General features: G+C 56.1%; 1 protein-coding gene across 2 annotated transcripts; it reads right to left on the reverse strand.

Moving 5' to 3' along the window:
* Positions 1–2,630: 2,630 nt before the first annotated feature.
* INAVA (innate immunity activator) lies at positions 2,631–15,068 on the reverse strand. Of its 2 annotated transcripts, XM_047076414.1 has the most exons (9): positions 15,014–15,068; positions 14,117–14,241; positions 13,489–13,605; positions 12,542–12,764; positions 7,996–8,049; positions 6,952–7,162; positions 6,554–6,727; positions 4,110–4,707; positions 2,631–2,723 (listed from the first exon to the last, which is right to left on the reverse strand). In XM_047076414.1, exons 1-9 carry the CDS (start codon positions 15,066–15,068, stop codon positions 2,631–2,633), a joined length of 1,650 nt encoding a protein of 549 aa, XP_046932370.1. The 2 variants fall into 2 exon arrangements, with proteins under 2 accessions (XP_046932370.1, XP_046932371.1); XM_047076415.1 differs by lacking the exons at positions 12,542–12,764; positions 13,489–13,605; positions 14,117–14,241; positions 15,014–15,068 and having other exon boundaries at positions 4,050–4,707; positions 6,952–7,160; positions 7,996–8,034.
* Between the last annotated feature and the right edge of the window lie 2,178 nt (positions 15,069–17,246).

Below are 17,246 nucleotides of genomic sequence, written 5' to 3' on the forward strand. Positions count from 1 at the left end.
TCAGCACCCAGGGCCAGGCTGGAGTCACCCCTACCCGTAGCCATCGGCCCTCTGTGTGCTGTGGAGAGGGACAGGCGGGCAGGGGGGACCCCTTTACCTGACACACCGGGCACCTCAGATCCAGGGCACGCGCTTCTCCCGGGCATCGTGGCTCCAGGGGGCGCTGTGCCCCGGGTCCTATAGCGGCCCCTGCAGGGCCGGCAGGGAAGTGGGCTCAATTGGAGCTTTCCTCCCCCTCCCCTCCCCCTCCCCGCGCAGGTCCCCAGGTGGGAGGGGCTGTGGGCAACCCTGCCCAGATGTGGGGGAGGAGACCTTGTGGAAAGCGCCTCCCCCCACCACCCCAAGGAAACTCCTGCGTTGTAGAGCTTTGGAGAAGCTCCTATTTCTCATGGAAACCTCCACTCTGGGCAGGCCAGAGCTCCTAGAACCGCTTCAAGGAACAGGAGACTCAGCCCCACTCATCGCCATCCACTGCCTAGCCTGGCCTGGGGGAAGCCTTCAGACTTCCTGGAGCGGAAGTCCCTGCCGTTGAGAAAGTGGCTCCCAGAGCCCATCTCCTCAGGCCCTGGAGACCTAAGGAGCTCTGGCAGGGACTGTTCCTCATTCCATCCTGCCAGGGAGCAGAGAACCTCTACCACCCCGGCCATCCCCCTGTTCCCCAGGGACCAGGCCAGACCCGCTGGAGACCAGGCGACTCTGCCTCCCTGGGCAGGCATCTTGAGGGCTGGGCAAAACCTCTGCTCAGAAAACTTGGCACAAAAGAACCCTTCGTCAGCTCAGGCCAATCACAAAGAACAGACTTTATTGACATATTTGGCACTAAAACCCACACAGTTCCAGCCCCGCAGCCAAGTACGCAGCCACTTCGCAACTGCACCAGGCATTACACAGGACCAATAAGTTAACATAAAGGACCCTCGTGTGTGGGGGGGGGGGGGCGGGGGGGGCGGTGCTGGGATGTCTCCTGGCTCAGCCTAGGAGCTCTGGGCTCCCAGGAGGACACGGGGAGGGGAGATAGCTTTACACCAGGGACAGGCGCTCAGAGATAAAATGGAAGAGAACAGCATCTGAACTAGGACATTCTAACATAATGGGGCCAGAGTCCACCCAAAAAGGAGGGAGCTGCAGGATGTGGTAAGAGGGCAGTGACAGAAATGCGGGTGCTTCCCCTCAGGCTCTCCTCTCCTCCCCTGGATTCCTGACAGGCCACCTAAGTTCCTCCCTTGGCACCCTTGTGCAGTTGGCTACACTGCCTTCTGTCCAGTGGGGAGAACTGTGTTTCTTTGGGGTCAGGCATCAAAGTGATTGGGGGTTTAAGCTGTATTTGTAGTTTCTGTCCAAGTCCAGGCCACTCAGAGGGGAAAGGGGTCTGCATGGGCAGAATCAGAACTCCGTTCTTCCTAACACCACCAAGCTTCAACTCTGTGCTTTCTCCTTGAGGCAGGAGATTTGAGTATGTGACCAGGCAGCAAAAAGGCCCTGGGACGAGAACCCAGAGACTATCGGATGGCCTTAGCACAGGAAGTGTCCAGGCCTGCTCAAGTCTTAGCAGATGGGATGATTAATGAACGCCCTTAAGAGTGAGTATTCCCATATTTGTAAAAATAAGGACTTGCCCTCTTTCAAGGAAATCCAGTCTCAAAAGCAGAAGCACAGCTGGGTGAGGGGTAAAAAGGGCAGGGACCCCTACCCCCTCCTAGGAGAACATGCCACAACAGTGGTGCCTCTCCAAAGATATCTGGAAGGTTTTCGTTTTTAGGACGATAATGAAAAGATGACAGAGAAATGGGTGGGGTTGCAAGCTCTCACGATGCCCAGAGACGGTGGTCAAAGCGTGGGCTGCTCTCCACCAAACACCACCACGGGCCAGCCCCCAGCCCGGGCCTCCTAATGCTACAGTCTGGTGAAGCCTCAAACGTAAGGCTCAGAGGTCTGGGTAGATGTGGGAGCCCACACGGCACAGAGAGCATATGGTGAGTGACTGGGGGCCCTCCAGAGGGGGTTATGGGGTGAGGAAAATAGGGCCCAGGGAGACAATACTCCACCAGGATGTGTGGTCTTTAACCTACCACTTCGTGTGTGCATCACAGAGCACATTATAAAGGGGGAAGAAGATTCTCCCCCTGTCAGGCACCCCTACAGTACCCAGAGAGCTGGGAAATGGGGGTGGTGAGGCGCACTAGTGTGCCTCCAGCTGCAGTGAGACAGGAGCTGTTCTCCAGGGACGTGCTCTGAGCCAGAGAATAGTCTGTGAGGAATCCCGACGTGGCCCTCTCTGCTCCACGTGTCCCCTGCCACTTGTCTTGCAGAAGGAGACAAATGCTGTCAGTCAGACAGGCAATGCCTCAAGTCCAGTAGACCAAGCTCTGGGGAATAAAGCATCATCATATTATTGGGATCTTGAGGACAAATCACAATATAAATCCTAAGGCCAGGGTTTCTGAACAAAAGACATTAAAAAAAAAAAAAAAAAAAAAAGGCTCAGCTCCAGGTCATCGACCCGCGATGGGGTAAAGGAGCCGAAGAAGGCACTCGAGGCAGGGAGGTCTCGGCTCCAGCCCTGCTGTGGAACAGTCTTTTCCGGCAGCCAGGTTGAGGCATTCAGGGCACACGGTGACACCCGGCCTTGGTTACACCTGGCTGATGATCTCGCCATTCTCAGGCACAAAGACTTGCACAGGGGCCCCTTCGGGCGATCTCCGGGGCACATACACTGTGGTCACCTGCCGGGGTCAGGAAGAAAGGAGAGATCTGTAAGCAAACCTGGTAGAAATGTCAAACAGCAAACACAGGTACACCATCCCTTTGCCTTAAGGACACTGACTGGCAGCTACAGGGGCCCAGGCACTCAGCCCCTGCCTTTCCAGGAGGTTCTATGTCCCCCAGTGATCACCCTTTATCCATTTTCCACTCCACTTTCTTTGGGGTGTGCCAGGAGCCCTGCCCTCCTCCTCCCCGCATTTCCTGGGCTCACTTCTTGTCACCCTCCCTGTCTGGCAGGTTGGGATAGGCTGGGCCTGGGCTGAGGACAGGTCCAAGCTGGCAGGGAGGGAAAAGCAAAAGCACGTCAGCTGGAGGGTGCGGCCTGGGACCCAGGCCAGGCTGCTGCCAGGCCAGGATGCCAGCTGCAGCCCAGAGACCTGGTGGGTGGGGGAGGGATGTGCAGCTGGGCCTGGTAGGGATCTTGGGTCTCAAAGAAGCAGCCTGTTGGTAACTTCTGGAGGCTGCAGAGCCCTCCATGCCAGGGAGAAAGAAGACAAGACGCATGTGTGTTAAACCTACTTCCAGAATGAAGAAACTGGGTCACTGAAACCAGAGTGGGCAGCCTTACCTCATGTCTACCTTACCAATCTGGTCCTTGGCGGATAAGAATACCGCTTACTTATACTTACTCTACACTGTTCTGATCATTTTACACATAACAACTCATTTAAAGTTCATGGCCCTCTGAGGTAGTTGTCCAATCATTAATATCCCTTCCAGGGAGCAGGGCTGAGATTTGAAAACCCCCCCCTGTAGCCTGGCTTGAGAGGCTGATAAGCCTGTGCACTTAACCATTAGCCACCCTGCTTCTCAGCCCTGCAGCCAGGAGGGCCGCCGGAGGGGACGTGGACCCACAGGCAATCACAGGTCCTGGCTTCTGCAAACACGTGTCCAGACTCTCCCTTTGTCCTGGGCCTTCACATCAGGAAACTTGGGGGTTAATTCGGATTGGAATTCTGCTTCTGAATACAGGCTTATCTGCTTTGCGGATCATCTGTGGAGCCCGTAAGGAAAAGAGTCCCGCTCTCTTCCAGGATTACCTCCACCAGTGTACGTGGGTGAGCACTCTTGAGCTAGAGGCAAAATTGGGAGGTGCGGGGGGGGGGGGGGGGTGTGTGTCACGAGTGCCTTCCAAAGCCAAGAGGAAAGGCTCTGTGGCTTGTCCTTCCCAGCTGGGGACGGCGCGGCCACCAGCCTAGTGGCATCAAGCCTCTCTACTCTGGGGCCCGCTAGAATCGCAGCCCTCCCCCAGCTGGAAGGCCCCGTGACCCCGGGGCCGCCCGTACCTGTGTCCGGGGAGCCGGGGCTCGCGCGAAGCCCTCTCTCCCGGGGGGCAGGCTCCGGACGCGGAAAGCCCCCTGGCGGTCCAGCGAGTGCGGGCGGCCGCTCCGGAGGCGCGCGCGCTCGTGCCACGACTTGAGCTCCTCGGACACGGCCGCCTTGCTGAGCGCGCGGCCCGCGGGGCTGTCCTTCAGGGAGGGCGTCCGCACCAGGCGGCCGCGGGAGGCCACCAGCCGCTGCCAGCGCAGCGCGGCCGCGTCCTCCTCGTAGGCGGGGCCCAGGGCGGCGCGGCCCAGCTCCCACTCGCCGGGCGGCGGCAGGTGGCTCTCGGCCACGAGCACGTAGCGCCCGGGCGGCGGCAGCAGCTTGGGGTAGTGCGCGCCGGCCGGGACCCAGGCCCCGCGGGGACGGGGCGGCTCGGGCGGGGACAGGGGCCGCAGGAAGGAGATGTCGGGGCTGCTGCTGCCCGGCGACGTGGGGTGCGAGATGCTGGAGACGTCTGAGCCGCTGTCCTCCGAGCAGGAGTGGTAGGCGGGGTGGGGCAGCGGGGGCTTGGTCGGGGGGAAGCAGGAGTCGGGCACCGTCACCGTGTAGTGAGTGGGGCGGCGGCGGGGGAAGGCGCTGCGGCCTCGGCCCTCGGGACCCGCCCGGAAGGAATCCATCCTGAGGGGGGAAGGGGAGACGCACTGAGTCGGGGAGGCCGAATCTAGTCCTTTGGGCCTGGGGGGGGGGGGATAAACAGGTGAGGCAGACGCTCTACAAACCTCCCCCGCCCCCCTCCAGGAAGCATCCAGACACCCTCCTGGCCTGGTGTGCCATTCAACGTATCCCTCCTGCTGCATTCACACTTCTGTGCTTTGTGCAAAGCGTGCCACGGCCATGTGGGCTATTTTCAGCTGCTTTAGGGACCCTGTGTTCAGCCACATGACACCCACAGAATCCGTGGTCAGGTATCTAAGCTGGACCTGTAAAGCTGTCATGTGGTAGAGACCGTGTGAAGGAAGTAGATGGCCATGCACAAGGCAAGGAGAAGCCTTAGAAGAAACCAACCCCACCCTGATCTTGAACTTCCAGCCTCCCGAACGGTGAGACCATAAATCCCTGTCATTAAGCCACCCACTCTGTGGCATGTTGTTCTGGCGGCGCCACCAAACTACCATAGGGGGACTGCACGCAGGTCGACCCTCCACAAGGGGGCAGCCCAAGACCCGCAGGGGCTGAAACCCAGCCCCTTTTCCCAGTTTGCACAAAGGCACTGTTTGTAAAATAGCCCTGGGAGTATGTAAAATATAAAATTCATGGCCTGACTTGAGAGCAGTTGTCCCAGGCTGCACCCAGTCCAGTGCTGCCTGATGAGTGAATTTAAACTGACAGAAGAGCCCAGCAGTGGTGCCCAGGGCTTTCCGCCGGGTGTAGCTAACAGTGCCTTTCATAACGCTGTCACTGAAACTATCACCAAGAATACTGATAAAGCACTTGGAAAATAACATACAACTGACTCTCATTATTTGCAGATTCTGTATTTGCAAATCCCCCCCATAGTCAAAATGCATTTGTAGCCTCAAAGTCAACACCCACAATACTTTTGCGGTCATTTGTGGACGCACACACAGAATGGTGAAGACTTTGACATGCCCAATAGGCACATTCCCAGCCGAGACCGAACAAGGCAATGCTCTGACTTCTTGTTTCGGCTTTCGTACCATAAACGAGTATTCTTGCCAGTCTATTTAGTGTCACACGTTTCATATTCTTGTACTTTTTCTTGGTGACTTCACTGTTTAGAATGGCCCTAAGCATAGTGCTGAAGTACTGTCTGGTGTTCCTAAGGGCAGGAAGGCTATGAAGGTGCCTTCAGTAGAATATACATAGGAGATGAGTTTTATTCGGGCATGAGTGACAGTGCCATTGGCCAGTTCAATGTTAATGGGTCAACAGCATATATTAAATAAGGTGTCTTTCAACAGAAACACACATAAAACAAGGTTATGGACTGATCGATTGACAAAAATATTGTGACCAGAAGCTCTCGAGAGCCTCACCCTGTGCTTTCCGTAGGAGCAATGGTTCAGTATTGCTACTTTACTGTCTGCGGTGACTTTATAGGACGTCAGACTCCCACAAATAATGAGAATCGACTGCACATCAATTGAGAGAGTGAATCATCCACTGTCAGCGACCAGTAATACAACAATCTTAAACAGTTGCAAAAGTATCTACCAAGGCACATATTCTCGTGCCATAGGAGAATATAGGTTGGGGGGGGGGGGTTGGAACTTGAATTGGGTTGTGCAGAAAACAGCTTGCTTCACAAGTGACTTGCCTCTGGTTTTGCTGATTGTGGCAAAGCCTCTATTGAGAGGTGCCCCAAGAAGGGATGGAGAAGCCACAGCACTAGCCATGTGTCACCCAGTCCCACCTGTATCCTAGAAGCCACCACCCTCCAAATGTAAGCTCTCAATAGTGGGTCTCGCCTCCCCCTGCATCTCTGGGGTGACCTGTCTCTTACCTCAGAGACTGCGCCTGGCCCCTCCTCCCCTGCATCTCAGGGGTGGCTGGGGCACTGGTGCGGCCCTGCCGCTGGCCAGGAACGCTGCGGATGGGAACCACATGGTAGGAGGCAGGCTCCAGCAGCCATAGGCTGGAGGCACCGGGCCCGTCCTGTGGCGTGGTGGCTGGGCTGCTGCAAAAGAATTAGGGACAGGTCAGTGGCAAGAATGCCTCCATTCAGGGCCTCAAGCTGTGCAGAGGAAGGGGGCACCGTGGAAGGGGGCCCCAAAACTCACATCTCTCACCATCACACAGTTAAGGAGAGGGGCAGTCTCCCACGCCTTGCCCTGCCTGTACCCCCCTGGCCAAGCACAGCTCCCACCCACTTCCAGCCCTCCCCTTCCTCCCCGTCCTGACCTGGACTCGCTGTTGGGTTCAGAAGATTTTCTGGGCTTCTCGTAGGGGTGGTCCAGGCTGGTCTCCTTCCAGGGACTGTTCTGGATGGGGGCCCGCTCCAGGCCCCCAGTCTCAGGTCCTGCTGGCTTCAGCCCCTCCAGGCTCTGGGGTGGGAGAGGCCGGGAAGGTGGAGCTGGGGACTCTGGGGGAGGTTTTGGCACTTGGGATTCCTCTGCGGGGAGTGAAAAGAAAGCTGGTGAAGGCAGTGGCTAGGAAATCGGCCCAACAAGAACCTCCGTGGCCCACGCCTTGCTGTCCCTCCCACGGCTGCTTATCTGGCTGTTCCAGGCTGTGGCTCCAGGCCCAGATGCTCAAAAATGTTTTGTTCTCCTTTGGGACTTCCTCACCCATAGCTCTATTTTACACCTGCCTCCTTCAGGAAACCTCCCCAGATTGACTGCCTTTAGTTCACATCATTCCACCTTCTAACCTTTGCTCTTAGTATTATATCTGCAGCTACCTTTCCGCTTACCTAATTTTCTTGCTCATGCTGTGCCCAGGTGCACTATTTCCTTATTGACCTGGACACTCCCCTACATAGGACTGCGCTACCCTCTTGGTCCACCTTGACCCCCAGCATCCTTAAGGTTTATAAACAGGGTTCTTAATCGATGGACAGTGTTTCCTTCCCCAGTGCCATCCTCTATTCAAAGAGGGCAAGGATTGTGGCCAGATGGCTCTTAGGGTCCCAGGGCAAAGGCAGGGACCCCAGAGCCCATAGGCTCTGCTAGAATTCACCTTTTCCTTCCCTGTCAAAATGATTGAACTTCTAGAATGGCAAAGGGTCAGCACATCCCCACCCTCAAATGAACGTGTGCAAGGGCACACAGAAATTAGCATCAAGTAAGAGCAGAGACCTGGAGCCCAGCCCGGCACTCCTGCCTTCACTAGTTCAGTAAATCTCCACTCCCCATTTGAAGTCCTTAGCAGTGAAGTCTACCAAAGCCCCACTGTCTTCTGTTATGAGCCCAATCCTGACAATAGGCCCTAAACTACCCCTCTCACCTTCTTCCAGGAGCAGCCCATCTGATAGAGAGCTGTCATCTGAGGCGCTGAGCTCTGGAAAAGTCAAAGAGGAGAGAAAGAGGTGAGGAAATCAACTCCTAGATCTGGCTTATCCGGCAGTATTGACCCCACCCCCTTCCTGATAGCATCCCGTATCAGGAAATACCAACTGTGTACTAAATACTATGTTAGATATGAATTTATTACTCGGAAGTGGGAAAAAAAAATCAGAAGCTAGGAGGAAATGGGAAGCCTGATTTCAATCCTAGCTCTTCTATTAGCTACACAACCTTGAATAAGCCATTTCAATGCTCTAGGCCTCAGTTTCCCTGTCTGTAAGAGAAAAAAAAAAAAAAAGCCAGGGCTTTTTCTGACAGGGTTTCTCAGCAGTGGAAGGGAAAGGTGAAGTGTCATTCTGGAAGGCCTTTGGGATGGAAATAATTTGCCTAACGTTTCTGTAGTCTTCTGAGATCATGAATACAACTCAACTCAAAGACCCCGAATCTGAGAAGCCCTGCATTACCAGTACCAAGGGCAGCGCAAAGTGGCAGTTTGAGTTGTGGAGTTGTGGGATCAATTCACAGAGATCTGATTCTTCAATTGGTGATATGGCAAGTCACTTGCATGAAATGGGAGTGTGACATTTCTGCATGGCACAACAGCAGCTGTGACCCAGGAAATCAGAGGGAACTTACATTTGCCATTGCCCTTGAACAAACTGAAACATTTAGACCCTGAGAATACTCTACTGACCTGGATGGAATTCACAAAGTATTTTCAACTATGTTTGATAACAATGATGAGGGGAAATTAACAATAGCCAATATTTCTGTTGTACCAGTAGTTTTCTAAGTACTTTATGTATATTAATTTATGTCATCATAACCACCGTGTAAGGTAAACACTATTATCATCATGTACCAGCTAAGAAAACCAAAGCTTGCAGGAACTGAGTAACATGGCTTAGGCCAATCCACCAAAAGGTGATTGAGTCAGAATTCATACCCAGACAGTCTGACCAGAGTCTGGCTTGTCACCGCTACCTACCATTTATGGGTTCTCCTGTTAGCTAGCATCTAATGCACAAGTCATTATCTAGAAAGTTCTAAGACAGTTAAACAATTCCAGCCATCTTAAAATCCTTTGTACCACGACTGGTAAACTATGGGCCCTTGGGCCGAATACAGTTAACTCACTGTTTTTATAAATAAAGTTTTATCGAAACACAGCTACAGATTTATTTACATAAGGTCTGGCTGCTTTTGCACCACAATGGCAGAGTTGAGTAGTTGCGACAGAGACCTTATAGCCCATGAGGCCTAAAATATTTACTGAGCCTCTATAGAAGTTTGTCAACCTTTGCTCCACAACTTAAATGAATTTAAAAACTCTACCCAGAGTAGTTCTTAAACCATGTAGGGCATACTGCCCAAGGAGCTGGGCGACTCCCAAGTAGCCAGCTAGGCCATGCTGTGCTTGGCTCGTACTAGCCTTTGCCTTGGGGTTCAAGTGAGGCTACACCCTTTTACTGAATTCTGGTTCTCTGCCTCTGATCTTTTACAAAACCTCGGAGAATAAAGAGTGTTCTTTTTTACAGATCTGTCAAGTTGAAGAATTTGTGGGACTGTTACTATCATGGTCCTGTGATGCAGCTGGGGTTAGTATCATGTGTTTTGGTTTGACTCTATGATCTGGGAAGAAAGACATCATCTCCCATCATCCCTAATCTTCATAAAAACAAGCATGTCAGAGACTCATTGGCCAAACAAATGCAATGCAAAGAGGGTGATCTGGAGACCCGCTGCTTTTGTAGAGTTAAGACATGGAGGGAGCACATCTATCTGCCAGCCAAACACAGCCGTTCCCGAGGGCCGCTCACTGTCTCAGCCGCACTGCCCCAACCCAGCCCCGGATCACCTCACCCTGCCCTCAGTCCAGCACTGGCAGCTGGACCCCCCAGGTGAGGAGGTAACTACAGAGGTCACACCTACCAACTCTGCACATTCTCAAAGGCCGCACTGTTCAACGGGTCGCCACTAGCTGCATGGGGGTTATGTTAATTAAAATGAAATAAAATTAAAAATTCAGTTTCTCGGTCAAACCAGGCACATTTCATATGCTCTAGCGGCTACTATAGACAGCACAGATATGGAACATTTCCATCACCGCAGAAATTCCAATAGATAGCATTGCTAAAGGAAGGTATTGTCAGTCCACAAACGCATTCCGAGCACCTACTAAAATTAGAAGTGTGTGTCATGGGGGCGTAGAGGGATTTCTCATCAAATTCACTGTGGTGAATTAGTTTAACACCTGACTGCTCCCTGCCACCTGCAAGGTACTAGCTAATTACCCCCACTTGGCATAATTAGTAATTATCCTAAATTGAATAAGCCTTGTGTGGAGACCAAGGGGGCAGGGTGGCTTTTCCTTTCCTTTTCTTTTTTTTTTTTTTCTGTTTGCTTTTTTTTCCTTTTTAATTCAAAACACCTCTCAGCTACTAACTAATTATTAATCCCTTTCTACTTCCTCCTTCTGGGGAAAGCACAGCTGGGCAGAGGAGCCAGAGAAGGAATTACTTGTCTAGAGCTGCTTCCTCCTGCGCTCCCAAGGCAGGACATTAGAACCCAGGACCTCAGGCCCACCGGCAAGACAGGGTTTGAAGGTGGAGGGTGCAGCGTCTTTTTCTCTGATCTGGAGGGTGAAAGGTGGCCGCTACCTCAGGTTTCTTCTCTACAGCTGAGTGCACCGAGGTCTCAGAACCGCCTGTCTCCCATGGAAGGTTAACCAAAGCCCCAGGCACGTCCTGACCCGCTCATACCCCCAACGAGAAGCATCACTGGTCACAATGGCAGCAGCAGTGTGATATCCCCTCACACCCTCTGCCACCCCAACATCTGCAGGCTGCCGAGCAGTACAGGGCTGGAGAAGACACAGGATTAGAAGACACAGGAGGGGCTGAGGCAAACTGGGACAGGGGGACTTCTCACTTCCCCGCCAGCTCCCTACCAGCACAGCGCAGGTAAGCCCCTCAGGGACTTCCACAAGCCAAGTCAGTGGCTGCCTTTCAAGGGGGGGGCTCAAGTCCTGGGGATCCTGTCGGAGTGGAGGGAGGATGGAGAACTTCTTTTCCATCTGAGCCTGGGAGACCACGAGTATTGTCTTGCAGCCGGGCCAGAGCCAGTCGACCCAGAGAAGTCTGGCCATCTGAGCCTGGGTCAGGGGCACGGTCTCCTGGGTTTACTGGGTCAACTGTCACACGGAGGTACCTCCTCCCTCATTCTCTGCTTCTGCTGGAGGTGACCTGGGAGGTGTCTGGTCACACCCTTTCTCACCTACATCAGAGACAACGTGCGGCAGCGGGGACTCTGGAGACCTGTACTAGGAGCATCCCCTTGCCCATAGCATGGGCCACGGGGCACGGGGGGTTCTAAATACGAGCGTCCCCAACCAGAAGAGGAGAGCAGCCTCTGTGAAAAGCCAACCCAAGGTGCAGGGGTAGGAGCCGGAGGGTGTGGGAGAAGTAAACAATTCCCCAAGCCCAGACCAAGGCCTTGGTCTCCAGTTCCAAGGATGGCCCCAGGCCACCCCTCCCTTCTTCACCCCAGGTCCCTCCCCTACAACTGGGCCCCATGAGAGGCCAGGGGTTGAGGCAAGCGACGGGCATGATGCCGTGAGAAGTAGAAGGTAGGGCTGCGAGTGGACTTGACAAGCTGGGTTTGCGTCAGGAGAGGGCAAAGCCAACACAACTGAGGGCTCAGAACCACTTGTTGGAAGGTAACCCGGGCTGGGTGCACCGGTGTCCAATAATGGCAGGTCCTGGGCAGGGACGACTTTCTAGGTGCCCCACAGCCCCAGGTCTCTGGGCCACGGGGCTCAGGGACTAGACTAGAGGCACAGTAAGAGCAAAGAGCAGAAGTGGAGGGATTCCCCTTGACCAGGGTGGTTCTAGAAGCTTAAGGGATGGTGGGGTGTGGCACTGGTGGTGCTGGATTTCAACCTAAACATCCCACAAGTAGCCCTGGGTCCCTGAGCAGCCTCGCTCAGGCCGGGGGACAGTACGTCAGCTCAGAGCCTCAGGCTCACGTCAGCCTCACGCTTCCTGACCATATAAGCCAGCCCCTGGGGCCTGGAGGGCAGGAGGGTGGACCTGGCTACCGCAGCTGCATAGACCCTGGGAAGAAGCTCGAAGTCAGCCTGGGGAGAAGCTCGAAGTCAGCCTGGGGAGCACCTTTCTGCCTAGAAGGCCTTCTTGAGGGCAGTGGGTTTTGAGGCGGACGTGGAAGGAATGGGACGCTTCCTAAGGAGATTGGGGGAGAGGGCCTCACGGGATGGAGAAGCCCTGGGCCACAGCTTGTTGGGGTTGCAGAGGGTCAGGATGGTGTAGAGGTGAACCGAGGAAGCAGGTTTCCCAGCTAAAGCCAATCTGGACTATTAAACACAGTGCTGGGCACGAAGGCGAATGCAGTGGCCCCGGGGCCATGCCACCAAAGCTCACACGAGGCCCGCGTGGCCCGGGACGGGACTCTCAGGGCAACCGGCTCACCTCGGCCCAGGGGCAGGGCAGCGGCGGGAGGGGGCCCGCTGGTGCGCCGCTGCTCGCCCAGGCAGCGCTCCAGCTCCCTCAGCTTCTTCTCCTCCTGCAGCATGGCATGCTTCCGCTGCCGGCGGGCCTGCCTGCTGAGGTTCCCCTCCCGGCACAGGCGGCGGGCCGCTTCGGCGATCTGCAGCTGCAGGGCTAGCTCCCGCTCCAGGCCGCTCAGGGGGTCCTGAGGAGTGGGAGAGGCAGGGGGCTCGGTGGCCGTGGGGACCCAGGGAAGGGCCCCGACGGACCCCCAGCCCGGGAAGCAGACGGCAGCACGGGCGGCCCTGGGGCCATGGGGCGGAAGATGGAGCGGTGGGAGATGCCCGAAAGCAAACCTGTGGGCCCGAAAAGCCGGCACGGGGACCCACCCGCCAACCTGCCCACTGAGCCGGGCAGAGCGGTCACCAACGTGGGCCACTCTCCCTCCTGACCCCAAGGGCCGGGCAGGCGAGCCCAGGGGACACTTGCCACCTTTCGCACCATGGGGAAGGGATCCCGGGGCCCGAGCCGCCCCCTCACCACCTGCCTTCCCCCGCTGAGAAAGAGGACAGCCCTAGGGGCCAGAATAACCTGTTTAAATGGGCCATTGCCTCCCTGGGCTGGTGGTTGAGCTCTTAACTGATCTTCTGCCTACTGGCCCAGACAAACCCAGGGTCCTCTCGTGAGTCCCCAGCTCTTGCACACCTTCCCCATGGCCACTGGGCTACATGTGAGTGGGTGCCCCTCATCGACACGGAGCCGAGCACCCTGACTGGGTGTGATGGCGGGGGGCGGGGGGTGGTGGAGATTGCCAAAAACCAGGAGAGGGCCCTGTGCCTCAGAAGCTGCCCCTCCAGACGGTGAGGCCTTGGCTCAGGGATCAACATCTGGGGGGGGAGGTTGAGAGACAGCCCCCTGAGGTTCCTCACCTCTCTGTGCAAGGCCCGCTCGTCCAGTTTATAAGCTGCTCCAATCCTGCGGCGGACCTTGGGGGCCTTTTCCCCTGGTTTGAGGGGATACTCGGCCGGCAAGACACCCGTCAGCTCCTGCAGTGGAAGCAACGTCAGCCAGGCCCCGCTCCAACTGCCCAGCCCTTGGCCAACCAAGCATAGCCGGTACCCCCTTTGCCTGTGCCCACCCTTCCCCAGAGGCCCCTGCCCACTCCCCACCCCATCCCGTCCCCCAGGCCTGTCTCACTGGCCTCTTCAGGGCACCCTCCGCATTCCCTCCTCTTTCCCTTCTACCTTCTGCTCACCCCCGCCAGAGATCTACTCTGGCCCTGGTTACATTCCCACAGGCACCTCTGTCAACTCCCTCTGTAGCCCCTCTGTCTTTCCCTCCCGTGTCTGGGGGCCCCACCTTGGCTACTTCCTTCGCTCAGGGCCGCTCAGGGCCCAGGTCAGGGACTCCAGGCACCACACCCCCATCTGATTTCCAGAACTCTCTCACAAACGGGGTTCCCTTCCCTCAGCCCAAACATCCCCAAATGTGGCTCTAGGGCTCCTCCGGTTAACCCCAAGTTATTGGGAGGAACCGGGGGCCGGCCGAGGCTCTCACCGCCTCCCTGAGGCAGAGTCTCTTCAGCTCCTCCAGGTGTGCCTCCAGCCGCTCTTCCAGGGCCCTCTGCTGCTTGCGCACCGCGTGGGTCAGCTCCTTCACCGGGGACACCGGGCTGTCAGGGCCTAGGGGGGCCGCAGGGCACTGGCTCAGGGAAGCCGAGGTGGGTAAGCCCCTCTCAGACACTCGTTAACTATCCCAGGCCCACACGTGTACACACACACACACATACACACACACACACACACACACACACACACACACACAGCCTCATGCCTGCCCGCTGATCGCAGATCTCAGGTGCTGCGGCCGGTGTCATAACCACAAACGCCACATCTCCTGGCTGTCCGAGGTGGCAACATGACAGCTCAAAAGGAAGGGCCGCCTCAACAGGCCATCTGCAGGTGGTGGGAGGGCTACCCGGTCAGGGCTCCGTTCTCACCCTTCCCACCCTCCACCCACACAATTCACTGTTGCCTCCTCCTCCTTCTCCTTTCTCCCTCTCCCTCTCTCTTTTTCTCTCTCTCATTCACACACATGCTTCTTTCTTCTCTTCTGTCAGGACCAGACCAGGCCCACAGACTCAGGCCAACCAAAGAGACAGGACCTTTCCATCAGCCAGATAAGATTTTTCTACTTCTTAGTAATCACTAGGGCCAGAGTTGCAGAGACCTGTTCCAGATAGGATCACACCTCCAGGCCAGACCATCCAGGAAAACTGCAGTCCCTCTAGTATTTAGCCCCCAGCAGAGGCCTCTCCCACCCCTCCTGCCCTCCCCCTACTCCAGTCTTCCAGCTTCTCAGCCTGGCCAGCCCTGGGGCCTGGGGCCTAGGGCCTGGGGCCTCAGAGAGGCAGGGCTAGGGGGCCCACGTGGCGGGATTCCCCAAACCACTCACCAGACTGCAGGATGATGCCACTGTCAGTGTCGCTGACCTCATCCTTACTCTCCATGGTGGATTTCCGGGAGGAGGGGGCACAGAGTAGGGAGGGGTGACACCGTTCCCAAGCTGAGCCAGGATGTGTCAGTGGCCTGCAGTTTCCCCAGCTTTTAAGAGAACAACAACAAAAAGATAGATGTGAAACCCCTTAGTTCCAAACAGAGCCTAAGGATCGGATATCTGAGGGCACGGGGAATGGAAGTGAGGGCCATATTTCTGGAACAGTCTGGCCTGGGGGTTTCTTAGCTCTGGGGGTGCTACCGAGAAGGCTCTGTGGGCCTCACCAGCAAAGCCGCTCTCGGGGGCTCTCTGGGCCCACCCTAGCCTCCTGCCTCCTCCTTCTGAGAGGGGCCTCTCAGCCCAAGAGAGTCAACAGCAGCGGTGGCCACAGGGACCACTGAGACTGGGGACAAGGACAAGGAAAAGAGCAAGAAAGAGAATGAAAAGGAAAAGATAAGAAAAAATGGGTGGGAGGAGAAAGCAAGGAGGAAAGGAAAGCAGGAAGGGGAAGATGTCTTCTTGGGGCACAGCCGTCGATCGCCATGGGGCTGACTGTCCTCAGCCCGAGAACCCAGGAGGCATGAGACCCATCCCGCTGCCCCAGTGGGTGACAACACTTCAAAACTGGCTGGGCACTGGGTGCCCACCCAAGCCTGTGCTCTCGGGTCCTCAAAGCCCAGGCTGCCCTGCCCTCTGGACCAGGGTATGCATCCAAAGGCAGGTGCCAGAGAGCTGTCCCAAAGTTCTGAAATAATTCCCAAGCCACTATGTCTAGGAGACCCCTCAAGGAGGAGTCAGCTGAGATCCCCTATCCCCCACAGCCAGAGGAGACCTGGCGTGTGTGTGTGTGTGTGTGTGTGTGTGTGTGTGTGTCAGGGTCACGGGGGAGGGGGAGGGGCTGTGTGACTAGAGTGGAAGCCGCCCGAGGACAAGAAGTCCTCCCACTCCTCTATCTCCCTGGAGCACTTGGGTGGCACAGGTACAGTCTCAGCGTGTGTCGGCCCAGCTAGGGGTACCAGTCTCCAAAACAACACCTGCTCCTCACTGAGCCCACATCCCTGGGTCAGGGTCTCAGCTGGCCGCGGCCTGGTAGCTGTTGGCTGGAGCAGGGGTAGGGAGGGGCGGGAGGAGCCCAGGCAGGCGGTCTGGAAGGAGAGCCCAGCCACCTCCTCACTGAGTCAGCCCATTGAGCAACAGTCCAAAAGTCCTCCTGAGTTTCTGTCTGGAGCTTATCCTGCCTCCCCACGGCACAGGGCCACGGGGTGGAGGAGGTGGGCTCCACCCCTCTGCCACCAGCCAACAGCAGAGGCAAGTCAGCCCCGGGAAAGCCGAGCACAACGCAAGGCCAGGAGAGGGAGAAGGGACTTCGCACAGCCAGGTCCCCAGTAGGACCTCTGCCTCTCGAGACTGGAAGAGCAGGACCGATGGAGCGCTTTTATAGACCTCCATAAATGGCACAGGCCAGCGAAGTACCGTGGGCAATAGCAATAAAAAGGTAGCCTTGATAACAATATGTACCTGCACTGTGAAATTGCATTTTTCCCAGAAAGTCCAGAGAATGGATGATAGGATGAAAGAAAGAAAGAAAGAGAAAAAAGAAATGTTTACGTAGGGCCTTTGTAAACATGCCAAAGAGAGAGACCAGCCCGTGTTCTAGAAACCCAGAACAGGGTAATTAGTGTGAGAGTTACCTCTGCATGGCCCATCCCTCCCAAACCTTCATGCCCCCTGGAGATGAGAGCAGGATAGAGGGGCAGGCAGCTCACCCACCTCCCACCCACCGCGGGCAGCCTCTGACCTTCCCCAGAAGCCAGGGCCCAGGCCCAGCCAGAACTAGGAAGCAAGGGTGTCTCAGCTAGCACGGTGAGCGTTCTGCTTTGCACAAGGGAGGAGGTAATGTGGGAGAGAAGCCATGAATTAGTCACACTTGCTAATTAATTATTAACCACGAAGGAGTTGCCTTGGCAAGTTACGATAACTCAGCCCCTGCTTTCCTCCTTGACTGGTGCGGTGTGTAGGGTTACGCGGACAGAGGGGTGGGTATGAGAGGAGAGCCCCCTTGGCACACCCCCTCTCCTCCAGTGTTCACCGCCAGGGTCAAGGGCACACGCTGCCAGGGTCTGATGCTGGGCACACTCTGGGCTAACTCATGGCTCCAAGCGAAGCAAAGAGCACAGGACCCAAAGTTGAG

Source organism: Lynx rufus, unplaced genomic scaffold (assembly GCF_022079265.1).
Source record: "Lynx rufus isolate CCGP_SWC_20201006 ecotype Redwood Valley unplaced genomic scaffold, mLynRuf1.p SCAF_15, whole genome shotgun sequence".
NCBI classification, from domain to species: Eukaryota; Metazoa; Chordata; class Mammalia; order Carnivora; family Felidae; genus Lynx; species Lynx rufus.